The 19,121-nt window shown below is 40.5% G+C and overlaps 1 protein-coding gene across 1 annotated transcript in view; it reads right to left on the bottom strand.

Moving 5' to 3' along the window:
- Window positions 1–8,016: 8,016 nt before the first annotated feature.
- The window catches only part of NEK11 (NIMA-related kinase 11), a 238,017-nt gene continuing 226,912 nt past the window's right edge, over window positions 8,017–19,121 (bottom strand). The window contains 1 exon segment of the mRNA XM_012663819.1: window positions 8,017–8,195. Within this exon segment, the coding sequence (XP_012519273.1) occupies window positions 8,017–8,195 (179 nt within the window).

The raw sequence follows: 19,121 nt of genomic DNA, 5'->3' as shown, positions 1-19,121 counted from the left end.
GACTTCCTGAATGGACTAAATTCTGTTTATTATTATTATTATTTCTAGGCATTCACATACCCAAAATCCCACCCAGTAGCCTTAAAGGAGGTGGCAGTCTCTAGAAGCCAGCCCTCTTTTTGGGGTAGATATCCACTGCTGTGTTTTCTGGTGCTCATTAAGTAGGTCCTTTTTATTATAAGGGTAGAATTTTTCAGATGCCTGAAGTTTCATGCCTAGACCTCTTCACCTGAACACCCTACAAGCACCTCAAACCCAACACATCCAGGAATGAACTCAGTATTTCTCCTGCCCCTGTTTGCATCTCTTTCTGTCTCCCCAGTGCTGTGTGGCCCATCTCCTGCTCAGTCACCCATGCTGGAAACCTAGGAGTCCTCACAGTCCACTCCTTCCCCTTCTGTCCATCCAGTCAGTTCTCACTTCTCCCAGTTCCCTCTCATCACCTCCACCAAAACATCTTCATCAGATGCAGGTCAGGCCTTCATCTTTTCCCACCTGGATTATACCTCCTAACTGCTTCTCTATCCTGCCTCCAGTCTTACCTTCTTCAAACCTGCCCTCCACACGGTGCCATGATACAGTTAAAGGTTATGCCCATCAGGGACCACCCCCAGCTGCAGGATATAGCAGAGCAAACTCAACAGCACAGATCTGAGCTTTGGCTCTGTAGAGTGATCTATTAATGAGACATATTATAAAATGTAGTGAAAATACCACCATAAACTTTCATTATTTCATGGTGTCTGGAGGTGAAGAATTACAGAATGGTTTAGCTGGGTGGTTCTAGCTCAGGGTTTCTCATGAGGTTTTAGTCCAGGTGTCAGTCAGAGCCACAGTCAAATGAAGACTTGATTGGGCTAGAGAATGTGCTTCCCAGGGCTCACTGACATAGCTGGCAAGTTGATGCTGGCTGTTGGCAAAATGCCTTGGTTTTTTATCACATAGATCTCTCCATAGGGTTGAATGTCCTCACAACTTAGTGGCTGGCTTCCTCCAGAGTGATGATACCAGAGAAAACAGTCTCTTGTATCTTTTATGACCTAGTCTTTTATGATCTAGTCTCAGAGGTCACACACAAGCACCTCTATAGTATTCTATTGGTCACACAGGCCACCCCTGATGCAATGTGGGAGGGATCTCCAGAGGACATAAATACCAGAAGTGAGGAACATCAGAAGTCATCTTGGAGGCTGGCTACACCCCTTCCGCTCTGAACTCCACATAATTATTCTCACATTTTAGGTACCACCAACACCAAAAGATTTCAGATTTGCAAAACTCATAGGGCTGTGTCCCCCATCTTTGCCTGCAAGATCTTTTCCTCCCTTTTATTTGCCTGGTGAATTCTTATCATTCAAAACTGCGTGCCTATACTTAGTGCCTGGTACAGGATACCTCAATACACATTGAGCTGAAATCCAAAGAGTAGAATTAGACCATATCTGCAGAAGAGACGGCTAAGGTAGGCTCCATGCTCCCATTCTACATTGCTTTGAAACATGGGGAAAGCCAGCAAAGCCAGAGTTCGTGGTTCACCCAGACCATTTTGAAAAAGAGTATCCATATTTTTTCTAAGAAGTCACAGAGTCATTTAATTGGAGATAAACTTCTCACAAATTTGTACAAATCAATGCCCAAATGAACAAAGTCCAAGGATATATAAAAAGTGTCAGGAAGGGTTAGAGAGGATGCTGTGAGGAGGAAGCAGGAATATTGTTTAGTTTATTGCCCTAATAATGCTACATGACAAACAACCATGAGACCTGCATGGCATACAGCAATACACATTTGCTTCTTGCTCAGGAGTTTGCCCATCACCTGGAATGGCTCTGCTTTATTCTGCAATGGCTTGGGAAGCCTGCTCCATGTCTCTCATCCTCCTCCTATGACAGGTGGGCTAGCTGGTGATGGTAGAGGCCCAAATGTGCATTCTCCACCACACCACACATTTCCACCCCCTGAACACATCACACAACCAAAACAAGTTCCCTGGCCAAACTCAGAGTCAAGGAATTGGACATAATTGAGAAGAACTACAAAGTAACAAAGCAACAGTCAAGGGCATAGTGAGGGGTAAATTGGGAAAAAGCCACAATATTTGGTAAAGAAAAGAAAATATTTCTAGCCATTGAAAGATTTTCTCCCAAACTAAACCTACAAATCTACTTTGAAAATATTCCTGTTGGAATCAAGTGTTCAATTCTGTATAAATGTTAAGGACTATGACACTTCAAATGAATATTTGTGAATATGCTATTTTATAATGCATATTTGTTGAACCAAATTCTTGAACTTCCTTCTGAAGTTAGGGAAGGACTGAGCATCCTACGGGTTCTGGTGATGATGATCACTTTGGGGTTACACATGCCGATTAACGAAATGTAACATGAGTTGAGGCATTGTGCAGAAGCAAAGCTGGTCCGGAGAGCCATTCACTTGCCTTTTCATACCTTTTCATAGCTGCTTTCTTCATGGTTCTCTCGGCTCTTAGCTGACTCTCAGCTCATTTCTAATCAAGTGCTAGCTGAAAATGGCTAAAAGTGTTTATCTTTCGGCTATATTTGTATGGGGATAATAGAATCATAGAAGCCTAAGGAAGGCTTCAGGGATGAGTCTCCAGTGGTGGAAGACGAGGAAACTTGACAATAACGTTAACAATATTTCCTCCAAAACTGTGAGCGTTTTATAGCATTTAAAGCACTTCTACATATTAGGCTGAACCACATTGGCAATTTCATATGATTCGACCCATCATATCATTTATCCTTGACAGGAATTTTCAGACATAGGCAGAAAACAGATTCAGAGGAAGTCACTTGCGCTAGATCACACAGTAAATGACAAGAGTGGGTCTAGAATCCAAGTCATCTAGTATCAAGTTCAATTGTCTTTTTCCTTACATAGGTTTTGGCAGAAGTATTTTTAAACATTCTTTACTCTGTGTCTACCCCACCTTCCTCTCTCTCTCTCTCTCTCTCTCTCTCTCTCTCTCTCACACGCACACACACCCCACTTCTCCCTCTCTTTGCCTCTTCTCTGCTCATGTATCATCTTGGTGGCCTGGCCCATTCCCTTTGACACACTAGTTAGTGGAGTGGTCCCATCATCTTGGAAGAGGATTGTGGGGTGTTTTCCCTCCTTGAGTTACCACTTCATCTGTCAGCCCCCTTTATTCTGTGCCCACTGTGATGTCTATACTCTCACAATAGAAGTGGAGCTTTTGCTCCAGCCTCAGCCCCAAAGACATTAAATAATTAACTTCTATCACTCTCCTTTGTGTGCTTTATCTCCGCATCCCCCAAAATAGCTGGTGGCATTTCCTCTGCATAAACAGAAAGCAGAAAGGCCAATTGGCATTTGTGAAATATATATGTATTTTTTACAAAGCAGCAAGCTAGCAGGGTCCCTTTATTCCTTCATTCCTGAGACTGTCTCATCACAAGCGACTTCCTAGTTCTTTAACTCCTCAGCCAATTTCCCCCACCATCTTGTAGTTGGTTAGTTATTAGTACCCATACTGAAGTGGTCCAAAATTAAGACCAAGTATAGTTGAAGGAGAAAGCATTTCCCAGTGGTATTAATAATAATAAAACATATTTTTCTTAGGCTATGTTAAATCTTGCTCCCCACCCCCACCCCAGTGAGCCAAATGAAAGGTAAACTTCCCTTAAGAGGCATGGAGTTGTGCTCTAAAATGGTATTTTAATATTTCTTTCTAGCTCTGTTTTCTTTTAAGCCTAGGGTGGTGTATAGCACAAATTCCTGGAGGGTAAGATGTTTTTAGTCTGCACCTGTCTTCTTAGAAGCATATTCTGAAATGCAGGGTATTTTCCCCTGGGCATGTTAATCTGTTTGCGAAAGAGACTAGTTGAAAATATAGCTATTTCCTAGTCAGACTCAGCAGCTCCCACAAACTTTCTTCTGTTCTAATGTTTTAAAAACCATCAGCAAGGAGATTCAGAAACTTTTATTAACTTGGGTCCTACTGTGGCTTCCTCTCTTCCAGGCTCATTTGCAACCTGGGTGGTCACAAAAGGACATGGGGGCTCTGGGGAGCTCCTCCTGGGGTGAAGTCTCTTCCCTGTTAACATGATGGAAATGTCCATGTCCGCTCTCAGCAGCAGCGTGGTCACAGGTCCCACCCATCTGGGGTTTCCCAGGGAAAACCTGATTTTTGATGTCCTAGATTTCAACTTGGGAAACATGCTCAAGTTCACAATTCTGAAAAATCTCAGATCCCACCTCCAGAAGCCAAATTTGGGGTCTGCTCTTCCTGCCACAGACACAGGGGCTGTGAGAGCACAGATACGCTCCTGTCTTCCAGTCTCCCAGCCACGAATGATTCCCCAGCATGCGGAGCTGGTGGGGTGGTCGTGGTGGTGAGAATGGGCGTCATGAGCTTTGGGAAAAGGCAGAGTGAAGATCTGTGCTGCCCCCAGTACTTCTCCATAGTGTCAGGGAGCTGTGGGAACACAGAAGAATGATGTTCATAGCTCTTGAGCACTGGAGAAATTATGCGTTCACTTGGGTGGTTCCTTTGGTTGCTGTGCAGAGACAGAAGTAAAGCCACAGTATACACAGAGACTTAGAGCCCAGAGGTCATGTTATAGGACCACCAGTTTCGTGGCCATTGTGTGGTAACGGAGCAATACACCAAAACAGCAGGAGTTGCAACAGAGAAAGAGTTTTATGGTCCAACAGCAGCCGGATGAGGAGGTGGGAGGGAACCTCAAATCTGCCTCCCTGAGGAGTTTTGGTCTGGGTTTTTGAGGGAATTTTGGTGAGCAGGGGCCCGGGGGGGTTGGAGTTTGTTGTTTGTTCAAAAGTTCGGGGTGAAATTATGGGACAGGGAGATGAAGAGACTGCATTCCTGTGCTGAGTGGGCTCCTTGGAGGAAGTTTTGAGACTGGCTGTTGTCAGCCGACGCTTGGAATGCAGGATCTGGAAAACATCTCAAATGGAAAACTTGAGGTTTCTTAACATTAAAGATGTTATGTACAGAAGTTAGAACCTTATGACAGGCTATATGACTTTTAAGCAGTAAGCTTATAAGGAAGTAGGCTATAGGGTAAACTGGTTAATGTCTAGCTACGCATCTACTCAAAGTTTATGTTTTTGTTAAAAACCTAGCAATTTAGTTTTTTTAAATTTACAAGGATGGTTTTGGTCATGCCCCCGAGTCCTTAAAATAAGCTCATCAAGTTATTCACACTGACTATCCCGACCCCCAGCCTTTTTGTATTCACTGTGTGGCATCTGAAATCTTTGGGTCCTTCTTTGCAGTCTTTGTACCCCTTTCAGAGATGAATTGGGCCCCAAATAAGAGCAGATAAAAGTGCTGCTCCAAATAAAGGGAGAAGGAGAAGTGCAGCAACAGAAAGGTCTTGAACAATGGTTCTGAGTGTGGTACATCAGCATGAACGCCACCTGGGAACTTGTTAGAAATGCAAATTCTCAGTCTCCACCACTATTAAATCAGAAATGCTGGTGATGGAGCCCGTCAATCTGTGCTTCAACAAACCCTCCAGGTGAGTCTAATGCAGCTCAAATGTGGGAGTCACTAGTCTAAAAGACAGTGCCTCCTGCAGGGGGCACAGCGCCAATGATTACATGTCAGTAAGACAATGAACCTCTTTGTCTCAGTTTCCTCAATCATTAGCAGGAGGCAGAATAGTGAAGAACAGTATTTCTTGCATCAGATTCACCCAGGTAGTTCTGAAACAAAAGATATGCTTTGGCTCCGAATCTCCCCAGAGAAAGGCAGGTGGTGGAGGTGGGTCTGGATATTGACAAAGATTCTCCTTGACTAAACTTTAGACAGGCTCCTCCCTGAGCCCTCTTCTTTTCACTAGGCTTCATCCTTGGCCCTGTCTTTGGCCTGCCAAATCCAGTTTTAGCATTCAGTGAGACTCCTCCACCCTTACTAGCTGATCACTCTCAACATCTGATCACCCTGGCCTGCCTTCAGCAGGAATCTTATTAAGTCAGTTTAGCAAGAATCTCCCTGCCGCAGTTTGTATATTTGCCCCCTCCAAAATTCATGTTGAAATTTGATCCCCCAATGTGGAAGAGTTCGGAAGTGGGGCCTAGTGGGAAGTGTTTGGATTGGGGGGGCAGATCCCTCATGAATGGCTTGGTGCTGTTCTCGAACAATGAGTGAGTTCTTGCTCTCAAGACTGGATTAGTTCTTGAGGAAATGGATTAGTTCCTCAAGAGTGGGTTTTTATAAAGCCAAAACACCCCTCAGGTTTTTCCCTCTTTGTAGGTGTCTGCTTCCCCTTTGACGATCTTTGCCCTGTTGTAACACAGGATGGAAGCCCTCATCAAAAGCCAGGGCATGTCCTTGAACTTCTCAGCCTGCAAAACTGTGAACTAAATAAACCTCTTTTCTTTACAAATTAGTCAGTATCTGTCATAGCAGCACTAAACAGACTAATACACTCCCCAACCCTTAATGTCTCCTCTTAGTAATTTTCCATCTACCAAGCCCCCTTGCCTGCTCCTTGGTTGTAAATCTTCAGTTACCTTTGCTGAGTTAAGCTTGATGCCTCTCTCCTATGGCAACAGGTGTTGACATTCGTTAAAATAGTCCTGAATAAAGTCTTCCTTGCATTTCAACAAGTGCCAGGATAAGTTTTTCTTTAACAGTAAGTTTAAAGGTGTGTATATTTAAAAAGCTTCTCAAGCAAGTCTGATGCAGCCCCTTGGTTGAAAACCCACATGGATAGTGGTTAACAGGATGGGCTCTCAAATCAGACACACCTGGGTTGAAATCCCAACTCTGCTTCTTGCAGACAGGTTAGCTAATCTGAGGATCTCTCGCTGTCTCTGAAACTCCTCCCACTGCCCTCCCACACACCACCACTCCCCCGCCCGGCCCTCAAGTTGGTGAAAAGATTCAATGAAGTAAGGCCCTGAAACTACTAAGCACAGTACTGGTGCATAATGGGCACCAAACAGACCAAATGTTAGCTGCTCTAAGTAATAATTATTATTAGATATACGTGTTACATTTCACAAGAAACTTTCGCATGAGGAAAAGATAAAATAGATGATTTATTCTGTGATCATTATAAATATATTTATTATGAATAAAAGATTTCAATGATTTATTGATGAGTTTGGAAAAAATCATAGAAGAGAGTGATGTTTTGGATTTTTTTTTTTATTTCAGCATATTATGGGGTACAAATGTTTAGGTTACGTGTGTTGCCCTTGGTTCCCCCCCACCAAGTCCGTGTTTCAAATATGTCCATCCTTCGGGTAGTGCGCATTGCACTCCTTGTGTATACAAGTACCTGTCCCCTCCTCCCTCCTCCCCGCTCCTCCCGCCGCCATCCCCCTTCCCCAGCATCCAATAGATGTTGTTCTGATATGTGCATTTATGTGTTGATTAGTTAATACCAATTTGATGGTGAGTACAAATGGATCCCGTTCTTCTGCTCTTGTGTATGTTTTGGATTTTTAATCCAGGGGCAAAAGTTGACCAAAAAGCGACACCCGAAACAGGCATGTGTGACTCCTGGGCTGTGGCTCAGCATGTTAGAGGGCAGTGTCCAGTGACCTTCGCAATCAGTCTGCCCACAGTCCACGGAGACCCCAGATGGGCACTGAGCTCTGTCCTCCAATTATAAATGGTAAAGAGCACATGGCTTCTCCCAGACCATTGCCAGGGTGGTTCAACCCTGCTGGAAGCCCTGAGGGCACACATGAGAGAAATGCTTTCTGAGAAGCCAAGTTCGATCTATTAATATAAGCTTATCTCAGGGTACAGTCCAAACAACACTTACGATCTGAGCACAGGCAGCCCTGTTTACTGCTCTCTGCAGGGAGCATCACTTTGGACAAGGAACTGAAAGTGAAGATGGTAGCTCCAGCTTTGTGCTCATTTCCCGTAACAGAGTCCGGCTTACATGTTTAATGGATTTTCACAGAAAGTTGTCCACTTGAACTTATGCTGGGTTTTGACAGTTGCTTAGTGATGGTTCTGGAGAGTCGGCCCTATTCCCATTGTGATCAGCAACTGCTCCTCAAAGTAGAGGAGCTGGTCTACTTCAAAACAGTCGCTGGCCCGCGGCACCACTTTTTCGAGACGGTCCTGGATCTCCGTTTCGCTGGCATTCTGATGCCTTGCTCTCTTGAGGTAATTATAGACCTCTTCAAATACTTCTGTCCCCAGCTTCTGGATGGCTGATCTGCCAAAAAAGTTAGGAAAGATTGTGAAGAGCTACACAATGAAATCACCTGCAAAAAAAAAAAAAAAGTGTTTTTAAATTACACATTTAACATCATTACCCTGGGATTCAGAAAAAAACAGGGAAAAAATAAAGCACATTGTCTCCACCCTAAATATTCAACAATATTCAACAAATAACGCTTCAACATCTAGTATGTGCCAGGTACTCACACACACACAAAATAAAATGTCGGTTGGTTCTAAGTGTAATGTAAAAAAAGCAGAGTGAAAGCAGGAAAATCCTTCTGAGGAAGTGTCATTTTAGCAGAGACCCTCAAGAAGGCAGGCGAATACTAGGGACAAGAGAATGTTGGCCCTAAGGCTAAAACATGTTGAAGAAATGTCAAGAAGGATATTGTGGCTGGAGGTGGCAGAACAAAGGAGAAGAGGAGGGTGGGGTATAAGATCCAGAAATAGTTGATAATAACAAAATAATAAGGAGGAAAATGAAGAGGAGAAAAATTGTTTTATTAGCCACTTGCCAGGTACTTTTCTACCTGCTGTACCCTTACAATTGCACTTAACCTTTACAACAGCTTTATGAGGGAGGCATTTTTTTTAAGTCCCCATTTTACAGATGAAGAAACTGAGGTTTAAAGGCATAAAGTAATTTGGCTAAGTTCCCACCAAGGCCAACATTCATTTTTCCATACTTACCTCCAGTTTTTGTCCATATATAGACATAATCTTTGCACTATTATAATCATATCACCATATCTACTATGTTTATTTCACCTTTAACTATTTTCCTGTATCTCCAGAAACGGTCACAAATTCAAGACCTATGGGCAAAACTTGGCCCATGTTTTGTTTAGTCAATACCATCTTTTATTTTGTTTTATTAATATTATTATTATTATTAAACATTTTAATGTGAATGTCTTTAGGCAGGGCTTGCACATGCTCTCCACTCTGTCTTTGACCCACCTCCCCCATGCCTTACCATTTTATACTAGGCTGCTTCTTGTAGTTCTACCTGCTTGACTCGAGGGCATTCGAGTTGGTGAATTTTGCTCTATAGTTCTTCAAATTTATCATTTTTAATGGCTGCATATTGTTCCACTGAGTTTATGTGCCAACATTTACTCCACCAAACAATTAGCTTTTTTCACCCTTTTTCATAGTGTGAACATCTTTAGACATGTAGCTTTTTCATTTAGGGGAATATCTTCTGGCACTAAATTTTTAGGAGTGTTGCTAATTACATGGTGTGTTCACTTTGTAAAAATTCATATGTGCACTTATGGTTTCTGTACTTTTCTGTATACATATTGTACATTTTTAAAGCATTAATCCTTAACAGTAATGATGGTAATGTTGACAATAACATTGAAGGCATTAATCAGAGACTCTCTGATTCATTTTATAAGCTTTTATTTTTCAGTGCTATTCAACTTTGTAATCTCTAGAACACAAGGGTATGGGTTGGGTATTGCGGTAGATAAGAACAAGAATAAGTAATTCTTCCTGCTCTAAGTTTAGAGGCTAGTAATGACAATGCGAGACAGACAAATTTTTAATTTTAGCTAACATTTCTACAGTACTCCCAGAGTGCTAGGATTACAGGCATGAGCCACCATGCCCAGCCTCCTTTTTATTTTTTAAATGCAACACAAGTTTATTTCTACCTTCCCGCCTTTGCACTAGCTGCATCTTCTTTCCTGGAATTCGTTTCCCATTGACATTTACATCACTGACTTGGTATTTCCATTCAAATCTCAGCTTATCAACTTCTCAGAGAAATTATCTCCTACTACCCAGTCTAAAGTAGCTGCCCAGTAACTCCATAGGATCACACCTTAACTATTTACATAGCACTTAACAACTCTCTGATAATTTTCTTTATGTTTTGATGTGTCTTTTTTTATTGTTGGTCTCTCCCCATGCCATTAATTAGCATAAAAGTTCCATGAAGGAGGGATCCAGTGCCTAGAACAGGGCTGGGCATGCAGTAGGTGCTCAGGAAATATTTATATAATGAAGGAATGACCTATATAGCCATTAAGCATCATGTGAAAACCATAAAGTGCTAGTTAAGGTTACAGTTGGAGAAATCAGGGAACACCCTATGGAGGAGGAAGCGCCATCTAACTTGGGCAGTAACGGCTGGAGGGAAGCAAGGTGAGGGCCCACAGTGGGAGCACTAGCAAATCAGAGAGTCAGGTTGGCAGGTGAGTAGGATGCATGAAGATGAGGGCGAGAACTGCATGAACATGACATTTAAAGAAACCTTAGAATTTCACAAGCGATTTCACTTCCTAATGATAAAGGAGACCAAGAAATGCCCCCTGAAATTATAATAACAATTTTTAAGCTTTCTTTATGTGCCAGGCTTTATTCTGAGCCATCCCCTCATATCATCCCATGAAATCCTCATGACTACTATATAGATAGATATTATTGTTATTCCCATTTTATAGATGAGGAAACTGAGGTACACAGAAGGTAAATAACTTTCCCACTGCCACAGTTTGTAAGTGGTGGAGTTCAGATTTGAAGCCCAGTGGTTTTCACTGCAGGGCTTGTTCTTTTCATCATTGTAATATGGGCTTTGGATTAAAAGAGACCCAGGTTGAATCTTAGCTCTGCCCTTGGCTGTATGATCTTGTGGCAGTTATTTAATGCTATCGTCTCAATGTTAGTGTCCCCCCAAAATTTATACATTGAAACTTTATCCTCAGAGTAATAGTATTAAGAGGTCGGGAAGTGATTAAACCATGAGGGCAGAGCTCTCATGAGTGGGATCAGTGCCCTTATAAAAGAGATTGAAGGGAACATGTCTGCCCCTTCTACCATGTAAGGACACAGAGAAGATGCTCTGTGAGGGACGGGCCCTCACCAGATACCAAATCTGCTGGTACCTTTGAGATTGGACTTCCCAGCGTCCAGAACTGTGAGCAGTAAATTTCTGTTATTTATAAATTAGCCAGTCTGAGGTATTTTGTTATAACAGCAGAAATGGACTAAGATACTTAACCTCTCTGAGCCTTAGTTTCTCATATTTAAGTGGGGATTTTATACACACACACACACACACACACACACACACACACACACACACACACAGACTGCATAGCAAAATACCTGCCACCTAGCAGGCACTTAATTGCTATTGTTTTACTATCATGCATATTATTGTTGTGTTTCCAATGGTGAATTATACAAGAATCCTATTTCTGTTTAATTGGAAGCTTCAAGCAGTTTTATAGTTCTATCCTTGGTTAAGATACTATTTAAATATTTTTTTAACTTCACTGGATGAATTTGAAAAAGATAAGAAACAACACAAGGAGGCTAGTGACACAGTGGGAGTAAAAAACAATTATATAGCAATAATCATGAAAACCTGATTTACCAGAAAGCCTTAAGACAATGCAGATTGTTCTTCAGGCATAGTTTAAGGAAACCCTGAAAATGATTTTATGGAATATAAGAAATCCCTGCACATCAAATATGCATGAGTGACTGCAGGAATAGAATGGTACCATGTATTTTATCTTTAGTACTACTGTTTCAACAATCATTTGGTGCTAACAAGCACCCAGAATCTTCACTAAGCCTAGTGTTTCAAATGGCTGTCTCTGAATCGGGTGGTCAAAGACAGCACAGCTGTCTGTCCAGGGGCAACCAAGTGCACCGGTAGGTGCTTCCGTAGCACACAGCTACTCACATGGCAGCTGTGACTTGCAGGCCCCTTTCTGTCAGTGGTGCTTCCCTCCTGCTCAGTCCACCCTGAGCAGAATCTTGAATGCAGTTGTTGGTTTGGTGTCCTGTTAAAGCTAAGCATTGCTGAAAGGATTATTTGATTTGTGATTTAAATACCCCCATTATTCATAATCACAGTAAATGCAAATGGACCAGACCCACTGACTGACAATCAAAACCCAGCTAGGTAGTGTTTACAATAGTCATACTTAAAACATGTGCCATTGAAAGGCAGAAAGTAAAAGAATTTTTAAAAAAGATACCAGGCAAATAATAACCAAAAGAAATCCAAGGTAGCCATATTAATATCAGACAAATAGATTTTAAATAAAGAAAAAAAAAGCATTATTAGAGATAAATTAGGGATAAAGAAAGGCACTATATAATTATAACAGTTTAATTTTACAAGGAAGAAATAAAAATTCTAAACTAGCATGCAGGTAATAAAATAGAATCAAAATACATGAACCCCTATAGAGAGAAACTATCAGATATAGCCTCATAATGTAGGATTTCAATATGCCTCACTCAGTTATAGACAGGTGAAGCATTCAAAATATTAGTAATGATATAGAAGATGTGAACAACATGTGTAATGAGCTGATCTAAATGGACACACATAGAGCTCTTCCCTCCCTGACAACTGGAGAAAACACATTCTTCCTAGACTCCCATGTAACATTTGCAAAAACTGACCGTATTATAGACAATTCAAGTCTCAACACATGCCAAATATTTGGTTTCATCTAAAATCTTGTTATCTGACAACAATAAAATTGCTAGAAATCTGTAACAAAAATATAGATTAAACATTTCCACATGTGAGTACATTTTAAAACATTTCTAAATAAATTCTGGGTCAAAGAAGAAATCAGCCATGCCATAAACAAACTCATTTTAGGCTGACAGAAAGTGTTAGGTTCTCTAGCCTTGCAATATTGCAGTGTAAATTTATTCTGATACTTGGAAAACACTATATTTCTGCAGTGATGCATCTGAATATTTTAGGATTCATAAAATAGAAAATTCTATTTAAGGAGACTCTTATTATTATGTAATATGTGAGAAGGGAGGGCAGTGTTCTCTGAGCTGTTCAAATTAAAGACGGAATCCTAAGTTTCCTTTTCAAAGAGAGGGAAGTGGGTTGGGAAGAACTATCCCTTTAGTTAGTCGGGTATCTCAAGTAAAAAGAACTTACATTTTTTCTCATCTATTTCTTCCTAAGTTCCATTTCTGTTCTCAATTTTAACATCTTTTTCAAGAATCAAAAGTCTTTTAAGTTTTTTAGGGATTCCTAAATATCATTTTGGTTCAAATCCTTCATTTACAGGCTAAGTGCTCTCTCCAAGGTTGAACAGGCTGTTGGGGACAAAAAGGGGACTAGAACACAGGTCTCAGGACTCTCAGGTCAGTGCTCTGTGGACTGAGTAATGGCCCCTGGACACAAAAGACTGGAGGAAGGTTCTCCAGGGTTCCAAAGTTTGGACTGCTTAGGGAAAATCCCAAATATGTGTTTGGCTGACTTGCCTGCTAAAAAACTCCTTTAAACTCCAAGGAAGCTCTTCCTCTTTCCCCTGCCCCTTTCCTCCAAACTGAGTCTCTCATCCTCCAGATTCCTTTACTTACCTCTTCCTGTGGTTACTTTTCATTTATAAATGCATATTTTATTACATCTATTCATTTGCCCATCAGTTATTGACTACTTTGTGTACCCTCTAACAATTTATCTCTACTTCTTAGGGGCTCTAAAGAACAGGTCCATATCTGCTTAGTTAGTTTTATAAGAACATTGTACAAAAATGCCCTCACATTTAAAATATTATTTTAATTTTGAAACAATCTCATACTTAGAGAAAAGTTTCTCCAATTGTCTAGTAACACTGCCTAACAACAAAAAGATTCAGAACAATCATGAGTTGCATTTAAGTGTCGCATCTCTTTAGTCTCCTTCAATAATCTGGACTCGAAATAACCTTTAGAAAGTTATTTAGTAGAATGTTCCTCAGTTTGTGTTGCCCCTGCCTATGGGATTTACCAACTCTTACCCTCTGGGTATCTCTCCTTTTATATACTAGCCTGAAAGACAACTTCAGGAGCAGTGCCTTTCATTATCTTGGGGTGCCAGTAGAGAGCTCAGTTCAAGAGGGTTCTCACTTCTTTTGAGTCCAAAATGAGAAAAAACAAACAAACAAACAAAAAAGCCCTGGTAGCAGTAGGAGAAGGATCTTGTCGCTTCCAGGTGCCTACTAGTGATTTCTCCGTACAGCCTTGTTCCTGTGGTTCCTATTGTACCGTAAGAAATAAGGGGCACTGTTAAGGAAAGACAGCAGCTTGTGAAGTAAGTTTCCAGAAGCTCAGGAAAGAATACCCAAATGTCCCAAATATTTCCCTGCACTCCCTGTTCCCATCGCACTGCATCAATCCTACCACTGAAGGGTACACACTCATAAAGCTGAAGGGCTCGCTTCTCAAAGCAGCTATTAGCTTCGTAGCACAAGGTTGAGGGGCTGCAAAGCTGAGCATAACGGGAGGAGGATCGAAGCCCCATCGGTGCTGGCTGGGATTCTGCTACCAATTTCCTGGGTGTCACTGGGTGAGTGACTGTCATTTTTCAGAGTCTCAATTACTTCACTGCAATTTAGACTAAATGATTTCTAAGGCTTCCTCTGGCTCTAAATGTTCGGATTCTATTGTAAGTGAGAGCTCAGGAAGACATTCTTTGCTTACAGGTGATCAATAAATATTTGCTGAAAGAATGAATAAATAAATTATTCAAAGGGGGAAACTAGATACTTTGTGAGCCACGAATTTCACTCTTTTTTATAAAATCTCAAGAAGAAAATTATTTTTAAGAACTTTCAGTCATATGAGTAGTTCTTGCTCAGGGAAAGAGGGGAAAATGAAAGGAAACCTGTTTTTTAAAGGGTCTATTAAGTGCCAGGGACTTTTTGTTTTATTTCATCTTTGTGAAATTATCTTTTATTTTTTATATTTTTTTATATATTGAGAAAAAATTACATACAGTAAAATTTATTCTTTTGAGTTTACAGTTCTGTAAGTTTTGACAAACCCATAGTCATATAACCTTTACCTCAATTGAGATAGAGAACAATTTCATCATCCCCCAAAATTCCCTCATACCCTTTTGTAGCCAACTCCTCCTCCCACCCCTTGGTGACCACTGATCTATTTTCTGATCCTTCAGTTTTGCCTTTTCCAGAATGTCATGAGTGGAATCATTCAAAATGTAGCTTTTTGAGAACTAGTGCCTTTCACTAGGCATAATGCCTCTGAGATTCATTCGAGCTGTTGCATGTATCATAGTTTGTTTCCTTTGATTGCCTATTAGTATTCCATTTTATAGATGTGTCACAGTTTATCGATTCATAGTTGGCTAACATTTGGGTTGTTTCCAGTTTTTGAAGATTATGAATAAAGTTGCTATATGTATTCATATATAAATTCTTGTACAGACATACATTTTCATTTTACCTGGATAAATACCTAGGAGTGGAATTGCTGGGTTGTATGGTAACTTTAGAAGAAACTACCCATTGCTTCTTGGTCTTTTGGGTAAGATCAAGTGTGAAGAAACCACCCAGCTGTTTTCCAAAGTGGCTGTTCCATTTTGCATTCCCACAAGTGCATGAGAGTTCCAGTTGCTCCATATCCTTGCCAGGATATTTTTTGGTATTTTTTTTAAACTTTTATGCTACATACTTTATATCTATTTTAAAATTTATTATTTATTATTTATGTAATCCTGTGAGGTATACAATATGACCCCTAATTTACAGTTGAGGAAACTAAGGCACAGACATTAAGCAACTTAACCATCAAATGGCACTAGCTTGTGGGAGGGGATAAAGATTGGTTCTCATTCAGGCTTTGTGCCCAGCTAGCCATGGGTCCTAGTCACTCACCTCTCCAGGACGGTCACTGTCTTCCTTTATAAAATGAAGCCCTTAACTTCTGGAACAATCTCTAAGCTCATCTTTAATATCTATGAATCCTCCTTCACAATCTCTCTGGAGGTATTGCTACTGGATACAAAGGAGGTCATTATCATCTAATATTTATTACTCAAGCCCCCAAATACATGAGGATTTTTAGAGCCTCAGAACATAAAAATATTTACTGATGAAATAGTTGTGTATAAAATTAGGCCACCCTAAACATACCTCTCTGCTGAATGCCAGCTTCTATCTCTCTCCATCACACTAAGAGTTCTGTTGCTTGTGCGTTCTGTGAAGAGGCAAACACTAAGTGCAAATACAATGTAAACTGACATCATTAAAATGGCATTGCAAAACACACAGAAGATGCAGGATTTCCCATAGTGCTTGCTATGGTTTGAATGTGTCCTCCAAAGTTCATGTTTTGGAAACTTAACCCCTAATGCAACAGTGTTGAAAGGTGGTTCCTTTAAGAGGCGATCAGGTCGTGAGGGATCTGCCCTCATGAGTGGATTAATGCCATTAACATGGGAGTGCATTTCTGATAAAAGGATGACTGTGCCCCTCCACTTCTCCCTCTCTCCTGCTCTCTTCACCTTCTGCCTTCTGCCATGGATGATGCAGCAAGGAGGCCCTTACCAGAGGCTGGTACCTTGATATTGCACTTTCCAGCCTCTAGATCTGTGAGAAATGAATTTTTTTCCTTTATAAAAGTCTATCTGTGGTATTCTGTTATAGCAACACAAAACAGACTAAGATGGTGATGAAAACCATGCTGGAATCTTGTGTTCTCATTGATAAGAAAAGATCTGAGCATTAGGTCAGTTAACTATTAAAAAACAGAAAAATCAATAACAGTGACAATAGAATGATTTAAATTTTAGGGAATTGGAAGAAGACTTTAAGAAAATCAATAAGATTCTCAAATATTTTTCTAAAAATAATCTTCTGTATAATTTTACTATGCTTGTTCCTTCATATCTCCCTGATCTCCTAATGCTGGAAAGTCCAGTGCTTGGCCCTAGACCTCTTGTGTCCTCTATCCAATTCACTCCCAAGGTGGTTCATCCAGTCTCATAGTTTTAAATGCTTCCTTTAAGCTAATGGTTCTCAAATATGTGCTTCTCCTTTCTCCTCTAAACTTAAAACTCATATATTCAACTACTCACTTGATATTTCTATGTGGATGTCCAGTAGATATCTTATGGTTATCGTGCCCAATTGAATTCCTGATCTTTCCTTTAGAACATTCTAATTCTGCAGCCTTCCACATTTCTGTTCATGTCAGTTCCTGCCTTCCAATTGCTTAGGTCAAAAATCTTTGAGTCAGTATTGATTCTTCTCTTTCTCTCATACTCTAATAGTCCAGTTTCTCTCATAATCAGATCAGTTAGTAAATCCTATCAGTTCCATGTTCCAAATATTACCAGATCCCCACACTTCTCACCATTTCCACTGCTACTCTGGCCCAAGCTACCATGACCTCCCCAGTCAATTGCTTCCATAGCCTCTCAGCTGGTCCCCACTTCTACCCTCACTCCCTTGCAGTCTATCGTCAGTTCAGCAGCCAGCATGAGCCAGACCCCTTCACTCCTCCGCTCGAAACTCTATGGGGCTCCCCATCTCACTCAGAGTGAGGTCAAGGTCCTTCCAGTGGAAGGACCACAATAACCTGAACAATTTTCAGCCATTCCTCTCCCAACAGATCTCCCTTCCTCCCCTCACTCACTCCATTCTAGCCGCACTGGCTTCTTGCTCTTTCTTGAACACACCAGGCACTTCCTACTCCAAGCCTTTGCACTTGCTGTTCCCTCTGACTAGAATGTTCTTTTGCAGATATACATATGTTTCTTTCCTTCATCTCCTTCAAATATTTTCCATCATGTCATCTTCTCAGAGAGACATATTCCTTCTACCCTCTTTAAAACTGTACTTTTTGCTGTCATTCTGTACTACTTATCCACCATCCATGCTTTTTTATTTTCTTCTTACTATTTGTTGCTTTATAGCATGATCTGCTTTTTCCTAAAATTTTATGCTTTGTCAATCACCCATTAGAATATAATGTCCATGAGGGCAGGGTATATTTGTTGTTGTTATTGTTCACTGATCCTACTGCCTACAATAGTGCCTACAATAAAGCAGAATAAGTACATACTCAATAAAAATTTATTGGATAAATGAATAGGTGTCTTGAAACTCAAATACAAAGGGAATTGGCATAGAATTTTATTTAAAAATATATGCATCCCCAAATTCTTTTCCACAGAGGTTGCACTAATTTGCAGTCCCATCAGCAGTGTAAGAGTGTTCCTGTCTCTCCACATCCTCACCAGCATTTGCTGTTTTGGGATTTTTTGATAGAGGCCAATCTCACTGGGGTTAGGTGATATCTCATTGTGGTTTTGATTTGCATTTCTCTAATGATTAGAGATGTTGAGCATTTTTTAACATGTTTGCTGGCCATTATTCTGTCTTCTTTTGAAAACTTTCTGTTCATGTCCTTTGCTCATTTATTGATGGGGTTGTTTGATTTTTTTCTTGTTGATTTTTTTAAGTTCTAGGTAGAGTCTTGTTATCAGCCCTTTATCAGATGTGTAGAGAGCAAATATTTTCTCCCATTCTGTAGGCTGTCTATTTGCTCTAATGATAGTTTCCTTGGCTGTGCAAAAGCTTTTTAATTTAATCAGGTCCCATATAAATAACATTGGATCCAGCAATAGCACTATTAGTCATCTACCCAAAAGAGCAAAAGCCATTCTATAATAAAGACATCTGCACCCGAATGTTTATGGCAGCACAATTCACTATTGCAAGGATGTGGAAACAACCCAAGTGTCCATCAATTCATGAGTGGATTATTAAAATTTGGTATATGTAGACAATGGAATACTGCTCAATTATAAGAAATGATGGTGATCTAGCACCTCTTATATTTTCTTGTATAGAGCTTGAGCCCATCCTCCGAAGTGAAGTATCACAAGAATGGAAGAATAGGCTCCACATGTACTCGCCATTAAATTGGCACTAACTGATCAACACTATGGTACTCACACACTAGTAATATTCTCCTGGGATTAGGGAGTTGGGAGTGGGTAAACTCACAACTAATGGATTTGGTGAGCACTGTACGGGGGAAAAGGTACACCCTAAATCATGGTTTGGGTGTGAGAAAGTCATAACACATAACCAAAATGTTTGTGCCCCCGTAATATCCTGAAATA

Source organism: Propithecus coquereli, unplaced genomic scaffold (genome assembly GCF_000956105.1).
Source record: "Propithecus coquereli isolate 6110/MARCELLA unplaced genomic scaffold, Pcoq_1.0 Scaffold12, whole genome shotgun sequence".
Taxonomy (NCBI): domain Eukaryota; kingdom Metazoa; phylum Chordata; class Mammalia; order Primates; family Indriidae; genus Propithecus; species Propithecus coquereli.
Note: the sequence above shows the minus strand (reverse complement) of the source record. Positions and strands in the feature narration are given on the sequence as shown.